Raw genomic sequence first — 26,612 nt, 5'->3', positions numbered from 1 at the left:
CCAAAAGAAATGGGGGAGATCTTAAATGGGTTTCTTGCATCTGTATTTACTAAGGAAATTGCCATGGAATCAATGGAAATAAGGCAAACAGATAGTGAGGTCATGGAACCTATACAGATTGAAGAGAAAGAGGTGCTTCCTATCTTGGGGCAAATCAGAGTAGATAAATCCCCAGGACCTGACAGGGTATTCCCTTGGAACTTGAAGGAGACTAGTGTTGAAATTGCAGGGGCCCTGACAGATATACTTAAAATGTCGGTATCTACTGATGAGGTGCTGGAGGATTGGAGGATAGCTTATGTTGTTCCATTGTTTAAAAAATGCTCTAAAAGTAATCTGGGAAATTATAGGCCAGTAAGTTTGACGTCGGTAGTAGGTAAATTATTGGAAGGAGTACTAAGTGATAGGATCTACAAGTATTTAGATAGACAGGCACTTATTAGGGAGAGTCAACACAAAGCTGTGGTAGGTCATGTCTAACAAATCTATTAGAGTTTTTCGAGGAGGTTACAAGGAAAGTGAATGAAGGAAATGCAGTGGATGTTGTCTACATGGACTTTGACAAGGTCCCGCATGGGAGGTTAGTTAGGAAGATTCAGTTGCTAGGTATACATGGTGAGGTAGTAAATTGGATTAGACATTGGCTGAGGCTAGGGGAGAAAAAACCAGAGGACATGGGTTAAGGGTGGAAAAGTTTAAAGGGAACATTGGGGGGGGGGGCTTCTTCACATAGAGAGTGGTGGGAGTGTGGAATGATTTGCCAGATGAAGTAGTAAATGCGGGCTCACTTTTAACATTTAAGAAAAACTTGGACAGTTTGTAAATTGTATTCAATTTTGTATGAAAGATGTCCAGTCAAAATCATTTTTGGTCTTATCAAAGGGCACTGAACGTATCTTCATAATTATATTATAAAGTTTTGATATAAGCCCTTTTTGAAAAGGGTTTAATTCAAACAAACTCTCCAAAATATCTGAAGACACAAAATTTGGGAACGTAGGAAGTACCGTGCTTAAAAAATGCCTAACCTGTAAGTATCTAAAAAAATGAAATCTAGGCAAATTATATTTATTAGATAATTGCTCAAAAGACATAAAACAGTTGTCCAAAAATAAGTCGGAAAATCTTAATAAACCCTTAGTTTTCCAAGCCAAAAAAGCTTGATCTATAATTGAGGGGTGGAAAAAACAATTAGATACAATAGGACTATTTAAGACGAATTGAGTCAACCCGAAAAATTTCCGAAATTGAAACCATATACGTAAGGTATATTTAACTATCGGGTTGTCAATTCGATTCGGCAATTTAGAAAGAGCAAAAGGGAGAGATGTCCCTAAAATAGAACCCAGAGCATAACCAGGTACCGATTTAGTTTCCAAACTCACCCAATGAGGGCCAAAAGGACCATCCCATTCTTTCAACCAACATATCAAATATCTAATATTAACTGCCCAATAATAAAATCTGAAATTAGGTAATACCAACCCACCTTCCTTCTTTGTCTTCTGTAAGTATGTTTTACCTAACCTGGGATTTTTATTCTGCCATATATATGAGGAAATTTTTGAATCGACATTAGTAAAAAAAGGATTTCGGAATAAAAATTGGTACCGCTTGAAAAATATATAAAAATTTAGGTAAAATAACCATCTTAATAGCATTAATCCTACCTATCAGAGATAAAGATAATGGTGACCACTTAGTAAACAAGCCTTTAATCTGATCAATTAAGGGTAGAAAATTAAACCTAAATAATTCTTTATGGTTTTTTGTGATTTTAATCCCTAAATAAGTAAAAGAGTCATTAACTAATTTAAAAGGTAAAATACCATAGCTTAGGACCTGTCTATTCAAAGGAAACAATTCACTCTTATTAAGATTTAACTTATACCCAGAAAACTCACTAAATTGAGCCAACATTGATAAGACTGCTGGAATAGATTTCTCAGGGTTAGAGATGAATAATAATAAATCATCTGCATACAAAGATACCTTATGAATATCTGTTCCACGATTAATACCCAAAATATCCTGTGATTCTCTGATGGCAATTGCCAAAGGTTCTAAAGCGATGTTAAATAGTAATGGACTAAGAGGACAACCTTGTCTAGTGCCCCGAAATAAATGAAAAAATGGAGATCTTTGATTATTAGTAAACACCGAGGCTACTGGAGTTTGATAAATCAGTTTAATCCAAGAAATAAAGGTCGGACTGAAATTAAACTTCTCCAGCACATAAAATAAGTAAGGCCATTCAACTCTATCAAATGCTTTCTCCGCATCTAATGAAATAACACATTCTGAAGTGTTGTGTGAAGGAGTATAAACAATATTCAGTAATCTCTTAACATTGAAAAAAGAATAGCGATTTTTAATAAAACCAGTTTGATCTTCCGAAATAATTTGGGGTAATACCTTCTCCAGCCTGGAAGCCAGTAACTTGGAAAAGATCTTAGAATCCACATTCAATAAAGATATTGGTCTATAAGATGCACAATCAGTAGGGTCTTTATCTTTCTTCAGTATTAAGGAAATGGAAGCTCTATAAAAAGATTGTGGCAAATTCCCCAATCTAATTGCTTCTTCAAAAACCTTGCATAGCCAAGGAGAGAGAGTAGCAGAAAAACATTTAAAAAATTCTACTGTATACCCATCTGGACCTGGTGCTTTCCCAGAATTCATTGAGGAAATAACCCCTTTAATTTCCGCATCCGTGAACGGAGTATCTAATACTGAAAGATCATCGGATGATAATTTTGGAAAATTCAATTTCCCGAGAAAATCACACATGGTATTATGATCCTGAGGGAATTCAGATTGATACAGGGAGGTATAAAAGTCTTGAAAAGACTTATTTATCTCATCATGGTTAACTGTCAAATCCCCATTCTGCTGACGAACCTTAGTGATTTGACGTTTAACCCAAACATTCTTCAGCTGACTAGCTAACAGTTTTCCCGATTTATCACTATGTATATAGAAATCAGATCTGGTTTTCATTAATTGATTTTCAATCGGAGATGTAAGTAATAAACTATGTTCCATTTGAAGTACAACCCTTTGTTTGTAAAGCTCCCTACTAGGAGTAGCCGAATATTTCTTGTCAATCTCTTTAATTTTATCAACCAATAAAAGAGTTTCCTTCTTAATGCGTTTTCTCAGACCAGCAGAGTAAGAGATAATCTGTCCACGTATATACGCTTTAAAGGTGTCCCAAAGTATTCCGCAAGAGATATCTTCCGTGGGATTAGTTGAAAAGAAGAAATCGATCTGCTCCTTCATAAATTTAATAAAGTCCGGCTCTTGCAATAAGGTAGAGTCAAATCGCCATTGTCTAGCACTTAAAGCTGTATCCATAAAATTAATAGAAAGTTTTAATGGAGCATGGTCAGAAATAGCTATAATATCTTAATTACAACCAATTACCGATGGAATAAAACAAGAGTCAATAAAAAAATAATCAATTCTCGAATAGGAGTGATAAACATGTGAGAAAAAAGAAAACTCTTTGTCATTAGGATGACGAAATCTCCAAATATCAAAAATTCCATTATCAGTCAAAAAGGAGTTAATACAAGTGGCCGACTTATTGGGTAAAGTCTGAATAGATGTAGATTTGTCCATCAAAGGATTTAGACAACAATTAAAGTCACCACCCATTATTAACTTAGATCATTTTTACTTTGATGCTCAGTTTGTATTAACTTTCAAGCTGATTTATTTATTCAGTGATACAGTGTGGATTAGGCAACAACCAGTGCCCGTGGGTGGGCTTGTTAAAAATAAAAGTCGTTGGGTGATTAAAAATGAGTGTATGTTTGTGTTCTGTTGCTGATATCGCCAATCCACCACTAGGTTTGATGTGTTGTGCTCTCTGAGATGCTCTTCTGCATACTGCTGTTGTCACAAGCGGTTATTTGAGTTACTGTCGCATTCTCGTCAGCGTGAACCAGTCTGGCCATTCTCCTCTGACCTCTCTCATTAACCCACAGAAATGCAACTCACTGGATATTTTTGTTTTTCACACCATTCTCTGTAAACTCCAGAGACTGTTGTACATGAGAAAACAGGAGATCAGCAGTTTCTGAGATAATCAAACCATCCTATCTGGCACCAACAATCATTTTACAGTCAAAGTCACTGAAATGATATTTATATTATATTGAATTATATTTCTTCCCCATTCTGGTGTTAAGTTTGAACAAGGACTGAATGTCTGCATGCTTTTATGCATTGAGTTGCTGTCACGTGATTGTCTAATCAGATATTTGTATGAATGATCGGGTTTAGGGGTCTATCTGATAAACGGCCGCTGAGTGTGTTAGACAAGATGGATTTCAGTAATCAGTGAAATATCGGAAAGATATTCTTCACAATTCGTTCTTCAGAAGTATCCTCATTACTGTACTTGGTCAGGGATGACAGATAACAGGGATGAAAAGTTGGAGTAAAAACTAAATGATAAAAGAATGATAGAAATAAAATATTTAACATAATCAGTCCCACAAGCTGAGCTTTTGAAGAAATATGCATGAACAGTAGAAAGCAGAAAACCCTGAAGGGAGGCAGAGATAGAAAAACAGCAGCTGAAAGTACACTCGACCAAAACTTTATGAAACTAGATGCATGCTAAAGAAATGTTTACAGAATCAGGAGCTCATCTAACCAGCCCTACCTCTGGGAAAGAAAACCTATTGATTCACTGCTTTCACCAGAATGGAAAGGGAATGAATCATCCCCCTTGTCTGATTTCACACTCTCCAAAACATTCCTACCTGGGGCGAGGTGGGAATTCCCCTGAGTGTGGCACAGGATGTACTGGTTGGTAAACAAAGTGTAGAAAGACACAAATGCCATAGTATGAGTAATAAATGTTTCAAAGTTATCATTTGTACCAAAACTATGTTCAAAGTCAGGAAAACAGACCCTTTTAAAATGTTCCACAGATGGATGATCTGTGAAGTGGACAAGTGTAGTTAAGTGGATAAGTGTAGATGGGTGGGGTAGTAAGTTTATAGTAAATTAACGACTTGTAATGTTGTGGGTAGCATAGAAGACCGTCAGAAATTACAATGGGACATATATCATTTGCAGATATAGGCACAGAAATAGCAGATGGAGTTTAACCCGGCCAGATGTGAAGTGTTGTGCCTTGGTAGATCAAATGTAAAGAGACAGTATGCTGTTACTGGCAAGATCCTTAACAGTGTTGATGAACAGAGAGATCTCAGGGTCCAAGTTCATAACTCATTGAGAATGGCCACACAGTTTGATGGGACGATTAAGAAGGCATTTGGCATACTTGCCTTTATTATTCAAGGCATTGAGACCAGAGTCAGGAGTTATGTTGCCACTTTACGTAATACTCCAGATGCGGCCTAACTAGAGTTTTTCAGAGTTCTGGTTGCTCTTGTAAAGAGAAAGGTCTCTGCTTCCACATTGTTCATGGGTGGTCTCATAAATAAAATCATGGGTGATTTAAAATTGAGCAAACGAATCAGTAAGGGAACGAGACTGATCGTACACTGTGATACTGGTGATACCTAATGAACCTCATAAAGGGGGTGCTGTGTGTGTGTTTGTGGTCTTCTGCTGCTATAGACAATCTGCTGCTAGGTTTCACGTGTTGTGCTTTCTGAGATGCTCTTGCACACCACTATTGTACGTGTGGTTATTTGTGTTACTGTTGCCTTCCTGTCAGTTTTAACCAGTCTGACCATTCTCCACTGACCGCTCTCATTAACAAGGTGTTTTCACCCACAGAACTGCCGTCCACTGGATGTTTTTGTTGTTCACACCATTCTCTGTAAACTCGAGAGATGCTGTGCATGAAAAAAACAGGAGATCAGCAGTTTCTGAGATCCTCTCATCATCACCAGTGATTATTCCAGTCAAAGTCACTATGTTTCTTCCCCATTCTGAAGTTGGGTCTGGACAACCAGTCAACCTCTTGACCATGTCTGCATGCTTTTGTGCATTGAGTTGCTGCCACATGATTGGCTGATCAGATTTTTGCATTAATGGTCAGGTATAGGGGTCTATCTACTAAAGTGCCTGATGTGTGAATAAGAGAAGACAGCAGAGATTAAAAAGTACACTCTACGAAAAGTGTGTGAAACTAGATGCATACTAAATAAATGTTTGCAAAATTCAGGAGCGTATCTAACCAACCCCACCTTTAGAAAAAGAAAACCTGCTGATCCACTGCTTTTTGCCAGAATGGAACGGAAACAAATCATCTCCCCTATCTGATTTCACATTCTCCAGAGCATTCCTACCTGGGGCAGGTGGAGGTAGGGGGTAGGGGGGGAATGCCCCTGAGTTCAGGGTCGGACGTACTGGCTGGAAAAGAAGTGTAGGAACACATAAATTCCATAGTATGAGTAACAAATGTTTCAAAGGTATCGTTTGTACCAAAACTATACGGGAGATGTTCAGAGTCAGGAAAACAGACCCCTTTTAAAATGTTCCACAGATGGATGAACTGTGAAGTGGATAAGTGACCGGGATGAAAGTGTAGATGGGTGGGTTAATAAGTTTGCTGATGATACAAAGACTAATACTACTGTGGGTAGTGTAGAAAACTGTCAGAGGGACATAGAGCAGTTGCAGTTATGGGCAGTGAAATGGCAGATGGAGCTTAACCCAGCCAAGTGTGAAGTGTTGTACTTTGGTAGATCAAATGTAAAGAGACAGTATACCGTTAAGGACAAGATCCTTGACATTTTTGATGAGCAGAGGGATCTTGGAGTCCAAGTTCATAGCTCATTGAAAATGGCTCGACAGGTTGGTGGGTGGTTAAGAAGGTGTGTGGCATGCTTGCCTTTATTAGTCGAGGCATTGAGTTCAAAAGTCAGGAAGTTATGTTGCAGCTTTATAAAACTCTAGTTAGGCCGCATCTGGAGTAATGGAAATAGTTCTATAGGAAGGAAGTCCAGGCTTTGGAGACGGTACAGAGGAGGTTTACCGGGACGCTGTCTGGATTAGAGGGCATCTGCTGTAACGAGCGGCTGGTTAAACTTGGGTTGTTTTCTCTGGAGCAATGGAGGCCGAGGGGAAATCTGTTAGAGTTTATAAGAATATCAGAGGCATAGATAGAGTAAACAGAGAGTATATGTTCCCCAGGGTAGGAATGTCTAATACCAGAGGGCATGGATTTAAGGTGCAAGGGGATCATTTCAAAGGAGATGAAAGGGCAGGTTTTTACACAGAATGGTGGCTGCCTGGGATGGTGGTAGAGGCAGAAACATTAAAGACTTTGAAGGGACATTTCGATAGGCTCATGAATGTGAGGAAAATGGAAGGATATGGACAGTGTATGGAGATTAGTTTATTGTGGGCCGAAGGGCCTGTTCCTGTACTGTACTGTTCTATTTTCTATGGATCATCCACGGTGGAAGTTGAGAGGAAAACGGGGTTCAGTGTTTCTCTTGAGGATTTTTTATTAGCGTGTCGCACCAGACAGTCAGCCGTTCTTGTCTGGCGTGTGGTGTCAGGATTGGTCTCCTTTCGGATTAACCAGGTGCTGTTTATTCTTCCAGTCAATAAAAGCCGATATCTCGCTTCCTAAGTCTCAGCGTGAGTTATTGATGGTGCATCAATTTTATTGACTGGAAGTTAAAACATGGAAACCGTTTTACACCCAGAACGCTTAGATTTGGACCCCCAAGACCCTGAAGCAGCTCTTGCCTTTGAACACTGGCTTGTCTGCTTCCAATCATACTTGGAGGAGGTTCGTGCCACTGACTCAGCTGTTAGGCTCAGACTTCTCCTCTCGAGGGTCGCCCCAAAAGTTTATTCATTCATCAGGGACCTCTCGACCTACGAGGGGGCGCTTGACGCCCTCAAAAGACAGTACCTGCGGCCGGTGAACGCAGTTTATGCCCGGCATCGCTTGGCAACACGAAAACAGTGGCCTACGGAGTCGACTGCTGAATTTCTCCGAGCTCTACAGGCACTCGTGCGGACTTGTGACTGCCAAACGCTCACAGCGGAACAGCATATGGAACTCTTGGTCCGAGACGCTTTTGTGACTGGAGTCAGGTCAGTGTATTTGCGCCAGCGGCTGCTGGAAAAAGCTGATCTTACCTTACGCTCAGCGATAGAGACGGCTGATACATTGGAGGCTGCGCAGCTGTACGCCGAAGCGGTCCAGCCGCGCAATTCCCCGGTTCCGAGCGAATTCGCTAACGCCGCTGCCAGTCGCGGTATCACGAACTCCTCGAATTCGCCGGACATAAAACTGTTACTTTTGTGGGCTTCAGAAACATTCCAGAAACAGCTGCCCGGCTCGCGAAGCGACTTGTTCCAGCTGCGGGAAGAAGGGCCATTTCGCCAAGGTCTGTAAATCTAAACCGTGCCCGGGGTCGAGCAGCGCTGCGTCTGAGACCTGGGGGCCGCCATTTTGCATGCCCAGATGTGGACAACCATCTTTGCTGGCGTCACCATGCCCCGCCCCTACCTACCCGTGTGCGACCTGGGAGCCGCCATCTTGCATGCCCGGATGTGAGCGGCCATCTTTGCCGGCGTCACCAGGCCCCGCCCCCGACTCACCATCTCGCATGCCCGGATGTGAGCGGCCATCTTTGCCGGCGTCACCAGGCCCCGCCCCCGACTCACCCCGTTCAACGCTGGCTTCCGTGACCCTCGATCAAAGCGCTCCGCACCAGCTCGCAAGGTCGATGATGGACATCCTGGTGGAGGGGCACAGGACTAGCTGCCTGTTTGACACGGGCAGCACTGAGAGTTTTATTGACCCGGCCACAGTGAAACGCTGTGGACTCATGACACGGCCGGCATGTCAGAAGATCACCTTGGCTTCTGGGTCGCATTCCACAGACATCCGGGTGGGTTGTGTAGCGACATTGGTGGTGCAGGGCACAGAATATCGGAACTTTTGGTCCGAGACGCTTTTGTGACTGGAGTCAGGTCAGTGTATTTGTGCCAGCGGCTGCTGGAAAAAGCTGATCTTACCTTACGCTCAGCGATAGAGACGGCTGATACGTTGGAGGCTGCGCAGCTGTACGCCGAGGCGGTCCAGCCGCGCGATTCCCCGGGCGCGGTTATTTATTGACTGGAAGAATAAACAGCACTACATCCTGGGGAAAATGAGGGAGAGCAGCAGCCCACAATTGCCTTTATACAGGGGTCTGTGGGACGAGCCACAGGAGCAGTCAGCGGGGGGTCTGTGGGAGGAGTCACAGGAGCAGTCAGCAGGGGTCTGTGGGAGGAGCCACAGGAGCAGTCAGACAGGTATATCTAGTTCACCACACCAGGTCAATCTATGAACGTTCCTGACTCGACCCTTTTTTCTTTAACAAGGCCGAGTGGCTAGCTCGACGCTCACCGGCACGGATGGAAACCGTGCTCGGGGGGGGTGGCCCGACTAGGATTCGAACTCGGGAGTCTTCGCTCTGGAGTCCGGCGCTAATGCCATTGAGGCTGTGAGGACAGACAGGCAAACGATAGGGCAAAATTGCAGTCAGTGGGAAGAGTTAAATTGTAACAGGGGGCCAGAAACAAAAAGGGTGATGAAGGTGTTATATTTCAATGTGCACAGTAGATGGAATAAGGGAGTTGATCCTGTGGCTCAGTTAGAGATTGGCAGGTATGATGTTGTGGGCATCTGAGTTGTGGCTGAAAGAAGATTAGAGTTGGGTGCTTAATATCCAAGTGTACACATGTATGGAAAAGATAGGCAGGTTGGCAGAGGAGTTGGGGTGGCTCTATTGGTAAATATTCAATTAAATCCTTGGAAAGAGATCGACATCAGAAGATGTAGAAACCTTGTGGGTAGAGTTAAGAAACTACAAGGGTAAAAAGATCCTGATGGGAATTATATACAGGCCTCCAAACAGTAGCCAGAATGGGGGCTGCAAATTACAAAGGGAAATAGAACAGGCATGTAAAAAGGGCAATATTTTGATAATTATGCGGCATTTAACTATGCAGGGAGATTGGGAAAATCTGATTGAAAGTTAGGTTTCAGCAGAGTGGACATTGTGTGAGTGGGCCAGTGTTAGAGTGGGATTTGAGGCTTTGCCTCATCGAGGCTTAGGGGAGGATTAGTCCGTAGGTAGATTTTTTTTTGCCATTTATTCTTTCATTCTTTTTTTTTAATTTAGAGCAGTGGGGGTGCCAGACAGGGCAGTGGAATGCTCTTCTTGCAGGATGTGGGAAGGCAGGGAGACCTTCAGTGTCCCTGACGACAAAACCTACAAGAAGTTTATCCAGCTGCAGCTTCTAATAGACTGTGTGAAGGAGTTGGAGCTGGAACTGGATGAACTCTGGATCATTCAGGAGGCTGAGATCATTTGATAGACAGCACACACAGTCAGGTAGTTCCACACACTGTGCAGGACACGGGTAAATGGGTGACTGTCAGGTGGAGAAGGTGAGAGGCAGCCAGTGCAGAGTACCCCTGTGGCCTTTCCCCTCAACAGCAGGTAGGATGTGTTTGATACTGTTGAGGCGGGGTATCACCTAGCAGAGGAAAGCCACAGCAGTCGGGTATCTGGTACTGAGTCTGGCTCTGTGCCTCAGAAGGGAAGAGGGAGAAAAGGCAAGCGGCAGTGACAGGGGATTCAGATTGATGAGGGTAACAGAAAGGAGCTTCTGTGGCTGAGAGTGAGATTCCCAGATGATATGTTGCCTCCTGGGTGCCAGGATCAGGGACATCTCAGATGAAGTCCACAGTATTGTTAAGTGGATGGGTGAGAGGCCAGAGGTTGTGGCCTACGTCAGTACCAATGACATGGGTCGAGGGTGACGAGTTCCAGCAAAGTGAGTCCAGGGAATTAGGTGCCCAGTTAAAGAACAGGATCTCCAGGGCTGTGATCTCAGGATTGCTACCCATACCATGTGCTAGTGAGGCCAGAAATAGGAAGATCATACAGTTTAACATGTGGCTGAGGAGATGGTGCAGGATGGAGGGTTTCAGATTTTTTGATCATTGTGCTTTCTTTGTGGAAAGTGAGACTTGTACAGAAGGTATGGTTTGCACCTGAACTGGGGGACTAATATCCTAGTGGGAAGGGTTACTAGTGCTGCACAGGTGGGGAGGGGGAGGGGGTTGAGTGGTGGTGGAGTTTAAACTCGAGTCACAGGGGGATGTGAACCAGAGTGCCCAAACAGATCATGGAGTGGTTGTAGAGAAAGGTGCTGTTCAGCCCATGTACAAAGTCAGGTAATTGAAAGATTGAGCATAGTGGGGCAAATGTCCTGAGCTGTGTATATTTCAATGTAAGGAGTATTGTAGGAGAGGTGGGTGAGCTTGGGGCATGGATCAGCCTGTGGAATATGACATTGTAGTCATTACTGAGATTTGTTTGCAGGAGGGAGGACTGGCAGCTCAATGTTCTGGGGTTCCGTTGTTTTAGACATGATGGAGCAGGAGGGGTGGCATTACCAGTAAGGAAAAATGTCATGGCCGTGCTCAGTCAGGACAAATGGGAGAGCTCATCTCGTGAGGCTTTTTGGGTGGAACTGAAGAATAAGAAAGGTGTGGCCATGTTAATGGGATAATATCATCGACCATCAGCAGTCCATGGGATTCAGAGGAGAAAATTTGCAGAGATTGCAGACTGTAGCAAAAAGTCAAGGTGGTGATAATAGTCGATTTTATCTTTCCGCATATTGACAGGGACTCCCATACTGTAAAAGAGGTGGATGGGAAAGAGTTTGTCAAATGTGTTCAGTAAAGTTTCCTTAATCAGTGCATAGAAATCACAACTAGAGAGAATGTGATACTACATCTCCTATTAGAAAACAAGACAGGGCAGGAGACAAAAGTATGTGATCATAATTCCATTAGTTTTATGGTAATTATGGAAAAGGATTGATGTGGTCGGGTTAAGAAGCTAAATTGCAGAAAGGCTAAATTTGACGGTATCAGCCAGGATATGGCAAATGTGGATTGGGACAGGTTGTTTTCTGGGAAAGGTATACTTGGGAAGTGGGAGGCCTTCAAAAACGAAATTTTGAGAATAGAGAATTTGTATATTCCTGTCAGAATTTAAGACAAGGATAATAGATTTTGGTAATCTTGATTTTTGAGAGATATTGATGCCCTGGTTAGGTAGAAGGAGAAGCATAACAGTATAGGCAGGTAGGAACAAATGAGATACTTGAGCAGTACAAGGAATAGAAGAGAACAATATAAAGAATTGTAAGAAGAATCTTAAGAAAGAAATTAGAAAAGATAAAAGAAGATACAAGGTTATATTAATAGCAAAATTATAGTGAGGGATAAAATTGGTCCCTTAGAGAATCAGAGTGGACAGCTATGTGTGGAGCCGAAAGAGATGGGGGAGATTTTGAACAATTTCTTTTCTTTGGTATTCACCAAGGAGATGGATATTGAATTGTGTAAGGTAAGGGAAACAAGTAAGGAAGTTATTGAAATTATGACGATTAAAGAGGAGGAAGTACTGGTGATTTTAAGGAATGTAAAAGTAGATAAATCTCCAGGTCCTGACAGGATATTCCCTAGGACCTTGAGGGAGGTTAGTGTAGAAATAGCAGGGGCTCTAACAGAAATATTTCAAATGTCATAGGAAATGGGGATAGTGCCAGAGGATTGGCGTATCGCTCATGTTGTTCCATTGTTTAAAAAGGGTTCTAAGATTTAACCTAGCAATTATAGGCCTGTTAGTTTGACATCAGTGATGGATAAATTAGTGGAAAGTATTCTTAGAGATGGTATATATAATTATCTGGATAGACGGTCTGATTAGGAACAGTCAACATGGACTTGTGCGTGGAAGGTCATGTTTGACAAATCTTACTGAATTTTTTGAAGAGGTTACGAGGAAAGTTGATGAGGGTAAAGCAGTGGATGTTGTCTATGTGGACTTCAGTAAGGCCTTTGACAAGGTTCCGAATGGAAGGTTAGTTAGGAAGGTTCAATTGTTAGTTATTAATATTGAAGTAGTAAAATGGATTTAACAGTGGCTGGATGGGAGATGCCAGAGAGTAGTGGTGGATAACTGTTTGTCAGGTTGGAGGCCAGTGACTAGTGGTCTGCCTCAGGGATCTGTACTGGGTCCAGTGTTGTTATATACATTAATGATCTGGATGATGGAGAGGTAAATTGGACTCGCAAGTATGCAGATGATACTAAGATAGGTGGTGTTGTGGATAATGAAGTAGGTTTTCAAAGCTTGCAGAGAGATTTAGGCCAGTTAGAAGAGGGGGCTGAATGTTGGCAGATGGAGTTTAATGCTGGTAAGTGTGAGGTGCTACATTTTGGTAGGAATAATCGAAATAGGACATTTAGGAAAATGCCCTACCATTTAGGGCATTGAGGAATGCAGTAGAACAGAGTGATCTAGGAATAATGGTGCATAGTTCCCTGAAGGTGGAATCTCATGTGGATAGGGTGGTGAAGAAAGCTTTTGGTATGCTGGTTTATATAAATCAGAGCATTGAGTATAGGAGTTGGGATGTAATGTTAAAATTGTACAAGACATTGGTAAGGCCAAATTTGGAGTATTGTGTACAGTTCTGGTCAGTGAATTATAGGAAAGATGTCAAAAAAATAGAGAGAGTACAGAGAAGATTTACTAAAATGTTACCTGGGTTTCAGCACCTAAGTTACAGGGAAAGGTTGAACAAGTTAGGTCTTTATTCTTTGCAGTGTAGAAGGTTGAGGGGGGACTTGATAGAGGTATTTAAAATTATGAGGGGGATAGATAGAGTTGATGTGGATAGGCTTTTTCCGTTGAGAGTAGGGGAGATTCAAACAAGAGGTCATGAGTTGAGAGTTAGGGGGCAAAAGTTTAAGGTTAACACAAGGGGAAGTTTCTTTACTCAGAGAGCGGTAGCTGTGTGGAACGAGCTTCCAGCAAAAGTGGTAGAGGCAGGTTCGGTATTGTCATTTAAAGTAAAATTAAATAGGTATATGGACAGGAAAGGAATGGAGGATTATGGTCTGAATGTGGACCAGTGGGACTAGGTGAGAGTAAGTGCTCGGCACGGACTACAAGGGCCGAGATGGCCTGATTCCGTGCTGAAATTGTTATACGGTTATATGGTTTATTTACCCTGCACAGAATGCCATTGCAAGAGGTGATTTGTGCAGGTGGATATCTCCAAGGACGAGTGCCAATACTCATGAGAGAAAGCCAGCTTGCTGAAGATGGCCTTCAAGGGAAGTTAGGACTGTGGTGGGTGCTTTCAGGGGGACCGGGGGTTCAGCACCGTGAGTAATGGTTATACCCAGCTTTGGAAAAGATGTGCTCCAATATTTAGACAGGTTTAACTGTAATAAGCCCTTTTTTAACATCTTTCTTTTCTTTAATAACTATTTGATGAATCTGAAATTGGTAAATATACTTTCTTTAAGATATTATGTGGTGTATAATCTGTTATTTCTTGCCAATTGATAACTGGGTTTAGGCAGAATTTACAAAGGATTTGCTCAAATTGAGTGGCTCAAATCTGCCACTTCTCAGCCCAGTTTTGCATCCTATCGATGTACCACTGTAACCTCTCCAGTCCTCCACACTATCCACAACACCTCAACCTTCGTGTCATCAGCAAATTTACTAACCCATCCCTCCACTTCCTCATCCAGGTCATTTATATAAACCACAAAGAGAAGGGGTCCCAGAACAGATCCCTGAGGCACACCACTGGTCACTGACCCCCATGCAAAATGTGACCCATCTACAGCCACTCTTTGCCTTCTGTGTGCAGGCCAATTCTGGATCCACAAAGTGAGGTCCCCTTGGATCCTATGCCTCCTTACTTTCTCAATAACCCTTGCATGGGGTACCTTATCAAAAGCCTTACTGAAATCCATATACACTACATCTACTGCTCTACCTTCATCAATGTGTTTAGTCACATCCTCAAAAAATTCAATCAGGCTCGTAAGGCACGACCCACCTTTGACAAAGCAATGCTAACTATTCCAAATCATATTATGCCTCTCCAAATGTTCATAAATCCTGCCTCTCAGGATCTTCTCCATCAACTTACCAACCACTGAGGTAAGACCCATTGGTCTATAATTTCCTGGGCTATCTGTACTTCCTTACTTGAATAAGAGAAGAACATCTGCAACCCTCCAATCCTCCGGAACCTCTCCCGTCCCCATTGATGATGCAGAGATCATTGCCAGAGGCTCAGCAATCTCCTCCCTCACCTCCCACAGAAGCCTGGGGTGTATCTTGTCCGGTGCCTGTGACTTAATTAACTTGATGCTTTCCAAAAGCTCAGCACATCCTCCTTCTTAATATCTATATGCTCACATTTTTCAGTCCACTGAAAGTCATCCCTACAATGCCAAAGTCCTTTTCCGTAGCGAATACTGAAGCAAGGTATTGATTAAGTACCCCCACTACCTCCTCCGGTTCCATACACACTTTTTCACTGTTACACTTGATTGGTCCTATTCTCTCACATCCTATCCTCTTGCTCTTCACATACCTGTAGTATATCTTGGTATTTTCCTTAATCCTGCTCACCAAAGCCTTCTCATGGCCCCTTCTAGTTCTCCTAATTTCTTTCTTAAGCTCCTTCCTGCTAGCCTTATAATTTTCTAATTCTCTATCATTACCTACTTTTTTGAACTTTTCTTGACAAGATTTTCACAGCCTTTGTACACCATGGTGTTTGTACCCTATCATCCTTTCCATGTCTCATTGGAATGTACCTGTGCAGAACACCACACAAATATCCCCTGAACATTTGCCACATTCCTGCTGTATAATTCTCTGAGAAGAGCTGTTCCCAGTCTATGCTTCCAAGTTCCTGCCTGGTAGCTTCATATTTCCCCTTACTCCAATTAAACACTTTCCTAACTTGTCTGTTCCTATCCTTGTCCAACACTATGGTAAAGGAGGGAGATTTGTGATCACTATCTCCAAAATGCTCTCCCACTGAGAGACCTGACACCTGACCAGGTTCATTTCCCAATACCAGATCACGTACAGCCTCTCCTCTTGTAGGCTGATGTACATACTGTGTCAGGAAATTTTCCTGAACACACCTTATGAACTCCATCTCATCTAAACTCCTTGCTCCAGGGAGATTCCAATCAATGTCTGGGAAATTAAAATCTCCCATCACGACAACCCTGTTAGATCCTAAGACCATAATATATAGGAGCAGAAGTAGGCCATTCATCCCATTATGTCTGCTCTGCCATTTATTCATGGGCTGGTCCAATCCCCACTCCCCTGCCTTCTCCCCACACCCTTTGATTCCCTGGCTAATCAAGAACCTATCTATCTCTGCCATAAATGCACCCAATGACTTGGCCTCCACAGCCTCTCGTGGCAACAAATTCCACAGATTTACCATCGTCTGACTAGAACATCTCTGTTCTAAATAGACGTCCTTCAATCCTGAAGTCGTGACCTCTTGTCCTAGACTCTCCTACCATGGGAAATCACTTTGCCATATCTAATCTGTCAGGCGGCCTTTTAACATTCAAAACTGTTATTACTGGATCGTTCCAGAATCTGTCTCCCTATCAGCTCTTCGATGACCCTGTTACTATTGGGTGGTCTGTAAAAAACACCCAGTAGATTTATCGACCCCTTCCTGATTCTAAATTCCACCCGTGACTTCCTCCTTTTCTGCAGCCGTAACACTATCTCTGATCAATTGTGCCACGTCCACACCTCTGTAGCCTCCCTCTCTGTTCTTTCTGAAACATCTAAAGCCTGGCATTCTAAGTAGCCATTCCTACCCCGGAGCCTTCCAAGTCTCTGTAATGGCCACAACATTATAGTGGTGATCCACGCTCTAAACTCATCCGCTTTGTTCATGATACTCCTTGCATTAAAATAGACACATCTCAAACCATCAGTCTGAGCACATCCCTTCTCTATCACCTGCCTATCCTCCCTCTCACACTGTCTACAAGCTTTCTCTATTTCTGAGCCACTTCCTCTGTCTCTTCAGTTTGGTTCCCACCCCCCCAGCAATTCCGGTTTAAACTCTCCCCAATAGCCTTCGAAAAATTCCCATCCAGGATATTGGTCCCCTTCAGATTCAAGTGCAACCTGTCCTTTTTGTACAGGTCACGCCTGCCCCAAAAGAGGTCCCAATGATCCAGAAATCTGAATCCCTGTGCCTTGCTCCAATCCCTGAGCCACGCATTTATCCTTCACCTCATTCTATTCCTATACTCACTATCATGTGACACAGGCAGAAATTCTGAGATTACTACCCTTGTGGTCCTGCTTCTCAGCTTCTTTCTTAACTCCCTGTAGTCTGTTTTCAGGACCTCCTCCCTTTTCCTACCTATGTCATTGGTACCAATATGTACCACGACCTCTGGCTGTTCACCATCCCACTTCAGGATATCATGGATGTGATCAGACACATCCTGGATCCTGGCACCTTGGAGGCAAACTATCATCTTTGTTTTTTTCTGCATCCTTGGGCAAAGAATTCCTTGGATTCACCACTCTCTGTCTGAAGAAATTCCTCCTCATTTTCCTTCAATACATGATTAAGTTTTTTATGGATCCCCAAAATCAAAGGGCTTTCTACAGGGGCACAATTGAGAACATCCTGACTGGCTGCATCACTGCCTAGTTATGGGAACTGTACTTCCCTCAATCGCAGGACTCCGCAGTGAGTGATGCGGACAGTGGTGAGTGTAGATGTGGAGTGCAGGTAGTTTTGAGGAAATGAGGCTACAGAAGGACTTGGACAGGTTAGGAAAATGGGGAAAGAAATGGCAGATGGAATGTGGTGTCGGGAAGTGTGTGGTCATGCACTTGGGTGGAAGAAATGAAAGGGTTGATGATTTTCTAATTGGAGAGAAAATGCAAACATCTGAGGCACACAGGGATTTGAGAGACCTTGTGCAAGATTCCCTGAAGTTTAATTTGCAGGTTGAGTCTGTGGTGAGGAAGGCAAATGTGATGTGAGCATTCATTTTGAGAGGACTAGAATATAAAAGCAAGGTTGTAATGTTTCCAGTCAGAACCGTGGGAATGATTGTATTAAACACTGAGCTGAGGCCAATAAACAACATCCTGATGTAAGTATTAGTGTTGTCCAGGTGACCAAGGCTACAGATCAAGTTGCCCTACACAGCTTGGTCCTGAAACTGCAGTAAAATGTCCAATAACATCTGTTCATGTAATATTACTCCTGTGCTGTAGTTGTCTCACTCTCACCTGCTCTACAGTTTAAATGATTATATTTTCCTTTTTTTCTTATCAGCTGAAAGGGAAGAAGTGGTTGGTGTCCCTGGTTCATCAGTTTTACTGGATCCTGAAATCACCGTTGATTCCAGCAAGAATGATATCCTTTGGACTTTCAAAGCCAGCAACAAAAGCCATGATGTTATTTTGGATCACGTCCCAGGTGTCGCCACATTGGAACTGAGTGAACAGTTCAAGGACCGTTTACAATTCAACGCTTTGAGTGGTGCGCTGACGATAAGCAGATTAAATGCCCGTGACCAAGGAGATTACACCTTCACTGTTGATGGGGAAGAGTTGAAAATAATGGAGTTGCTTGTCATTGGTAAGAAGTTTCACGTATTTGTGATGTAGTGTGTGATTTATTAATGGCAGAATCCACTATAGAACCTACGATCTGTGATTTTTATTTCCATCAAAGTCTAAGCAGGATAACCTCTGCTGTGACTCATCAACTGAGTCATCGGAGAGACATTGAAGCTGGTGATATAAAAACAGCAGAATTTCTGCAGAGAATCTGATTCTCCTCTCATCACACAGTCTTACATTTTTCAAACATAAATAAAGTGAAAAATGAGTCACCACAATTTCAATAGGTATAATTTCCTACCGACCTCTAAAATTTTGAATATTTGTAGAATTACATACCGGTATTTACAATAGTCATACGTACCAGCTAGTAGAATCCTTTTGAAAGCTTCAGAGCACAAACTCCAAACACCCAAAATACATCTCTCTTGTGAAAGTGCTGAAGGATGGCTCTCTGAATACAGAACTGGCCAGAATATTAACTATGTATTGCTTTGAACTGCTGCTGCTAAGTTAACAAATTTCACGTCACATGTCGGTGATAATAAACCTGATTCAGATTCTGAGAAAACAGACCTGTCCCATTGTGACAGGGATACACATTGATATTGTACTAATGCAGAGAATGGCCACTTAACGACTTCCCTGATCACACCCTGAGGATTTAAATGACCACCAATCAACATGAACATTCATGTATTGTCTTCCCCTGGGGCCGAATCAGAACGTCCCAGAAGCTCCAAAACCTGGGCCTCTGTACCTCCCTTCTTGACTTCCTCACTGGGAGACCAGTCAGAGCAGATCAGAAATAACATCTCCACCTTGCTGACAATCAACACTGGAAGACGTCTAGGATGAATGTTTAGCCTACTGTTGGCGACAAGAAGGCGTACAAGAGTGAGGTAGATCAGCTGGATGAGTGGTGTGATGACAACAACCTCAAACTCAATGTAAGTAAGGCCAAGGAATTGATTGTGGACTTCAGGAAGGCAAAGACAATAGAGAATACTCCCCAGTCCTCATCAATAGATCAGCCATGGAAAAGGTGAGCAGTTTCCAGTTCCTCAATGTCAACACCACTGAAGATCTGTCCTGGGCCGAACATATTGATGCAATTACAAAGAAGGCACAACATCGGCTATGTTTCATTATGAGTTTACGGAGTCTTGGTATGTCATCAAAGACTCATGCAAGTTTCTACAAATGTACGTGGAGAACACAGGATCAGAAAAAGCAGCAGAAAGTTGGAAACTCAGCCAGCGCCGTCATGGCCACTAACCTAGTATCAAGGATACCTTCAAAAGGTGATGCTTCAAAAAGATGGTATCCATCATTAAGGAGACCCATCACCCAGGATGTGCCCTCTTCTCAATGTACCATCAAGGAGGAGGTACAGGAGGCTGAAGACACACACTCAGCATTTCAGGAACTGTTTCTTCCCATCTGCCATTACATTCCACAATGGACAATAAACCCATCAACACTACCTCACTTTTTTTTTTGCTCTCTTTTTGCATTCTTTATTTAATTTATTTTTAATATGCACTTATTGTAATTCATTGCGTTTTATTATTATGTGTTACAATGTACTGTTGCTGTAAAAGAACAAATTTCATGACCTTTGTTGGTGATATTAAACCTGATTCTGATTCTGATTCAATGATTAGTTTCAGTCGCCTTAAACTGTCAGTTGAAGGTGGAGGGGCCGGTCGTGTTGAGGAAGCAGAGAGGCTGCGGAAGGACTTTGACAGATTTGGAGAGGTGTCAGATGGAATACAGTGTCAGGAATTGTATGGTCATGCGCTTCGTTAGAAGGATTAAAAACATAGTTCATGTTCTAAATGGGGTGGGGGGGGAAATCAAAAATCTGAAGTGCAGAGTGACTTGAGAGACCTCGAGGATTCCTGAAAGGTTAATTTGTAGGTTGAATTGGTGGTGAGGAAAGTGAATGAGATGTTCACATTCATTTCAAGAGGACTAGAACATAAACACAAGGATGTAATGCTGATGCTGTATAAATTACTGGTGAGGCCTCACTGGGAGTATTGTGATTAGTTTTGGGCCCCTTATTTAAGAAAGGATGTGCTGACATTGGAGAGGGTTCAGAGGAGGGATCACAGGGATGATTGCTGGAATGAAAGAGTTATCATATGAGTAGTGATTGAAGTTTCTGGGCCTGAACTCAGAGGAATTTAGAAGAATGAGGGTGATCTCATTGAAACCTTTTGAAAATTGAAAGGCCAAGATGGAGTGGATGTGATGAGGATGTTTGCTTTTGTGGGAGAATCGAGGACCAGAGGGCACATCCTCAAAAGAGAGGGATGTCCGTGTTGGCTGAGGCTGAGTGACCTGGACAAGAAATGTAATACAAGAACTAAGCATAGATGCAAAATTGGCGTCTTTGAATGTGATCAGTGTAAAGAGAACGGTGTGATGTGTCAACGCCTTACAATAACTGGCCAAGGTCAAGGCTGATGTGAGTTTTTTACAGGAGTGTGGGCTAACACACTCTGCAACTACCAGAGTTGGTAGTGATGGTGACCCCATGGTCTGTCTGTGTGATTGGGGGCAACAATTGTCATCCTTCTGGCCGGGAATTCTGTTACAGGGTGACAACTTCTCAATCACCCAAGTCAGAGAGGTGGTTGGGGTGTGGCTCCTTGTGGCATACATAATGTACTGAAACACTCTGCTCTGGTTAATGAACATGTACACCTCACCCGTGCGGAGCGAGCGGCTGGCCATCCTCGAGCCGCTCCCACCACTGCCGGTGATGTCACAGCTGGTCATTCTGGTTGGTGACATCATCGATGCAGCCGGTAGTGCCGACAACAGGCTGGACAGCACCTCCAGATTCCTGATGGAAACAGTTAAAATAGACAAGCTGCTCAATGCCTTCAGCACCCCTTCAGAAGGATGGTGATGGTTCACTGACTGAGTTGTACTCGGCTACGTGGGACTGGAAATGTGGAGTTTGCAAAGATTCAGCATGACATCTAAAACTCTGACAAACCTCTATAGATGTGTGGTGGAGGGTGTATTGACTGGTTGTGTCACAGCCTGGTCTGGAAACACCAATGCCTTTGAATGGAAAATCCTCCAAAAAGTATCGGATATGGTCCAGTCCATCATCAAGGAAAGCCCTCCCAACCACTGAGCACATCTACACAGAGTAATGTAGCAGCAAAGTAGCATTCATCATCAGGGACTCCCACCACCCAGGTTGTGCCCTCTTCTCACTGCTGTCATCAGGAAGAATTACAGGAGCCTCAGGGCTCACACCACCAGGTTCAGGAACAGTTATTACCCCTCAACCATTGTCAGACTCTTGAACCAAAGGGGATAACTTCACTCAACTTCACTTTCCCCATCACTGTAATGCTCCCACAACCAATGGACTCGCTTTCAAAGACTGTTCGTCTCCAGGAGGTCTCAAGATGGCGCTTATGGAGTGAAGCGGATTTAGGCTTTGCTCCAAACCTTTTACTTTTTTTTAACCTACAAACACCCCCTAATTGATCTTTTTATACCTATTCTAAAGGGGTTTAAACATATGAAATTTTTTTCAACTGTTTGAAACATCTTCAACTCGCTGAAATGTCTAAAGCAAAGGAATCGAAACAGACGAAAGAACTGTTAACTTTAGAAGCCATTGCGAATCTTATGGATGACAGACTTGGAAAACTGGAGAGTAAATTAACCGCAAAGCTTTCTACGTTCGATGAAACTTTAAAGTCATTTGATGCAAAACTTCAAGCACTTACACTGGAGTCACAAAAACAACAAGCAAGTATTTTAGTTCTTGAAGAAGCCGCTCGCCAGAGAGATCGTATAATTGAAACTTTGCAGCAACAGCAAACTTCGACTTCTTTACAGATGGATCGTTATAAATTTAAAATTACTGATCTTGAAAACCGCTCTCGAAGACAAAATCTTCGGTTAATTGGGATTCCGGAAAAATTTGAGAATGGCGATCTCACTGTTTTTTTCTCCAAATTTTTAATGGGTGTCTTTGGCTCAGAAGTACTGGATTCTCCTCCAACAATCGACCGTGCACATCGCATCTCTCGTTCTCATTCAGATTCAAGTTTGAAACCACAACAAGTAATTCTCCGGATCCATTACCCTCACACCAAAGAGCGTTTGATTCGGGCTGCACGGAAAAAGGGTATGATCAGCTTTCAAGATTTTAAATTCCGTATTCTGGAAGATTACAGTCCCGAAGTTCTAAGGGCAAGAATGGCTTTTAAATCGGTTATGTCGGAAATTCATCAGAAAGGCTACAAGCAAGCGCAAGTTATTTCCAGCACATTTGAGAGTTACTCTTGATGACGGAACTTATCGGTTGTTCAAATCTCCAGCGGATGCTCAAAAATTTCTGGAAGAATAACATTTTATTGGGTTGACTAATGTAATAATTAGTCTATAGATTTGGATCCACTATAAAATGATGTTTTTTTTAATGCATGGCTTACATGTATTTTTACACATGGTAAAAGTTCATTTTTGGTTTATTTTGAATTTGTTATTTTTTCATATTATTAATCTGTTAGTTTTGAAAGTAATTTATTAGGGTTTTCTTTTAAGTTCGTATACACTTTTTAATATATTTTAACATTTAAATATTAAGATTTTTAAAAAAATAAAATGTCGTTTCTTCTTCCCGAAAGGCTTTAGTGCTTGGAACGTCATATCTGTTTTGATGTGTTTGAATAAGTTTTAAACTTTCTTTTAAAACACTAATTTAGTATTATTCATTTATGGGTTTTATCATTTTAATTCTTTTTTTAAAATCCTTTTGTTTTATATATATATAATACTAACTTTATATTTTAATTTTTGTTATACCCACCCTCTCTTATAATACGGGTGGTTTTTATCTTTTATTCAACTTTTTTTTGTTTGGGTTGCCGTCTTGAGACATGGGGGTAATTTTAGTGTTAGATTGCTTGCTTGCCTCTTTTTGGCTTTTTTCCTGGGGTTTTGAGGGTGGAGGGAGGGTTTTTTTTCTTTTTTCTTTTCTTTTTGCTTGCTTTGTGCTTAGTTTTACTTCATGGGCTTATATGAAACTACAAAAATGGTCGCAGTGTCATGACTTCCGGTTCCTCCTCGAACTTTCCTCTTCCGGATTCATGAGTTCATCTTTTTTTCAACCTATGTGTTAATTGTAATAAATATTGTCAATATGGATAAGGTTATTAATTTTGTTTCTTGGAATACTAATGGTTTAAATCATCCGATGAAACGGAAAAAAATATTCAAAGTATTCCATAGAATGAATGCTAATGTTATCTTTGTACAAGAGACTCATGTAAGGAAGGTGGATAGTCAACGCTTTTTTAGGTTTTGGAAAGACCAACAATATCACTCAAATTCTCAAGCCAAAGTAAGAGGTGTTTCTATTTTTATAGATTCTTCAACCTCCTTTATACATCATGAAACAAATTCAGACCCACAAGGTAGATTTTTGCTTATTACTGGTCTACTTTTTAATCAAAATGTAGTTTTAGTTAATGTTTATGCTCCAAATACTGATTGTCCTGAATTTTTTAAGTGTCTATTTACATCCTTTCCCAATTTGAATCAGTATAGACTGATAATGGGTGGGGATTTTAACTGTTGTTTAAACCCTTCGATGGACAGATCCAAGTCCACACAAGTTCTTCCGAATAAATCGGCCTCTCTTATCAACTCCTTTATGACTGATTCAGCAATTTGTGAAATTTGGCGTTTTTTACACCCCAATGACAAAGAGTTTTCTTACTTTTCTCATGTTTATCATAATTATTCAAGAATTGATTACTTTTTCATTGATCACCGTTTACTTACAGATGTTATAGATTGTAAATTTGACTCTATTACCATTTCTGATCATGCACCTTTGAAGTTATCTATTAAGACAATGGATTCATCTATTAATACTAAATCTTGGAGGTTCAACTCTATTTTATTGCAGGACTTAGACTTTGTTAATTTTATTAAACAACAAATTGATTTGTTTTTCTCAACAAATTCTACAGCAGAGATCTCTAGTGGAATTTTATGGGACACTTTTAAAGCATTTATTCATGGACAGATTATTTCATATTCTGCTGGAGTTAGGAAGCGAACTAATTCTAAAATATTAACATTGGTTGACAAAATCAAAGCAATTGATAAGATTTATTCAGTGACTCCCAGCAAAAAACTTTATAAAGAAAGAGTGGAACTTCAAATGGAGCATAGCTTGTTATTATCCTCTTTGATTGAAAATCAGTTAATTAAATCTAGAACCCAGTTTTATGTATATGGAGATAAGTCTGGTAAATTATTGGCTAGTCAATTGAAAACTGCTTTGATTAAACAACAGATTACTAGGATTCGTAAACAAGATGGCACTCTGATGATCGACCATAAAGAGATAAATAAAGCCTTTCAAGATTTTTATAATTCCTTATATGTCAGAATTTGCTGAGGATTCTTCTATAATAGATGAATTTTTAAGGAAATTGAATATTCCAAAATTAACAGTAGAGGATAGTGTATTCTTAGATACACCTATCACGGAAACTGAAATAAAAAAGGCTATTTTTTCAATGAATTCCGGTAAAGCTTCTGGTCCAGATGGTTATTCTGCAGAATTTTTTAAATCTTTTTCTTCTATACTTTCTCCTTGGCTTTGTAACATTTTTAAAGATGCGTTAATTATAGGTAAATTGCCACAATCTTTTTATGAAGCTTCTATTTCTTTAATCCTTAAGAAAGATAAAGACCCTATTGAATGTGCATCCTATCGGCCTATATCCTTGCTGAATACAGATTTTAAGATTTTTAGTAAAATTTTGGCTACTAGATTAGAAAATATATTGCCTCAAATCATTTCTGAAGATCAGACTGGATTTATTAAAAATCATTATTCATCTTTTAACATTAGAAAATTAATTAACATTATTTATACCCTTTCATCCAAAATACCAGAATGTGTCATTTCTTTAGATGCTGAAAAAGCATTTGATAGAGTTGAATGGCCATATTTATTTAATACGATGCAGCATTTTAATTTTAGTTCAAAATTTATATCATGGATTAAGTTAATATACTTATAAACCTTTGGCTTCGGTTTTTACCAATAATCAAAGATCTCCTTTTTTTCAGTTATTTCGTGGTACAAGGCAAGGCTGTCCTTTAAGTCCTTTACTATTTGACATCGCTTTAGAACCTTTGGCTATAGCCATTCGTGAATCACCTAATATTTTGGGTATTACTCGTGGGGAGGGGACGTATAAATTATCATTATATGCTGATGATTTGTTACTATACATATCCGACCCTGAAAGATCTATTCCTGCTATTTCGTCTTTGCTTACTCAGTTTAGTAACTTGTCTGGTTATAAATTGAATTTTAATAAGAGTGAATTATTAGATATGCAAGTTCCAATTTATAAACATTTACCATTTAAAATGGTTACAGATTATTTTACTTATTTAGGCATTAAAATTACTAAAAAACATAAAGATTTATTTAAAGTTAACTTTCTACCCTTAATTGACCAAGTTAAGCAACTTGCTATCAGGTGGTCGCCGTTATCTTTGTCATTGGTTGGTAGAATTAATGCTATTAAGATGATGGTATTACCCAAATTTCTATATCTATTTCAAGCATTACCAATTTTTATTCCTAAATCTTTTTTTGATATTATTGACTCTAAAATATCTTCTTATCTATGGCAGAATAAAAATCCTAGACTAGGTAAAAAATATTTACAGAAGCCTAAGAAGGAGGGCGGTTTGGCCTTGCCAAACTTGAGATTTTACTATTGGGCAGTTAATATACGATATTTAATATTTTGGACACAAGAATTGACTGCAGTTGCCTGCCCACCATGGGTAAATTTGGAATGTAAATCTGTACAAGACTTTTCATTGTTTTCAATCTTAGGATCTTCGCTTCCTTTTTATTTATCTAAATTGAATAAACAAATAACAAATCCTATAGTCAAATATACATTGCAAATTTGGTTTCAATTTCGTAAATTTTTTGGTTTGAATAAGTTTATTTTGTCATGCCCTATAATATCTAACTATTCTTTTCGGCCCTCTTTTATGGATCAAGCTTTTCTCTTATGGAAAACAAAAGGTATAACATGTTTTCGT

General features: G+C 40.9%; 1 protein-coding gene across 1 annotated transcript in view; it reads left to right on the top strand.

Annotated features, from left to right (window-relative positions):
- Positions 1-21,186: 21,186 nt before the first annotated feature.
- LOC140721476 (uncharacterized) overlaps positions 21,187-26,612 on the top strand; it is an 80,462-nt gene continuing 75,036 nt past the window's right edge. Inside the window, exon 1 of the mRNA XM_073036302.1 lies at positions 21,187-21,298. Within this exon, the coding sequence (XP_072892403.1) occupies positions 21,187-21,298 (112 nt within the window). The remainder of the gene's footprint in view (positions 21,299-26,612) is intronic.

Source organism: Hemitrygon akajei, chromosome 2, assembly GCF_048418815.1.
Source record: "Hemitrygon akajei chromosome 2, sHemAka1.3, whole genome shotgun sequence".
Taxonomy (NCBI): domain Eukaryota; kingdom Metazoa; phylum Chordata; class Chondrichthyes; order Myliobatiformes; family Dasyatidae; genus Hemitrygon; species Hemitrygon akajei.
This window is presented reverse-complemented; position numbering and strand designations above follow the sequence as displayed.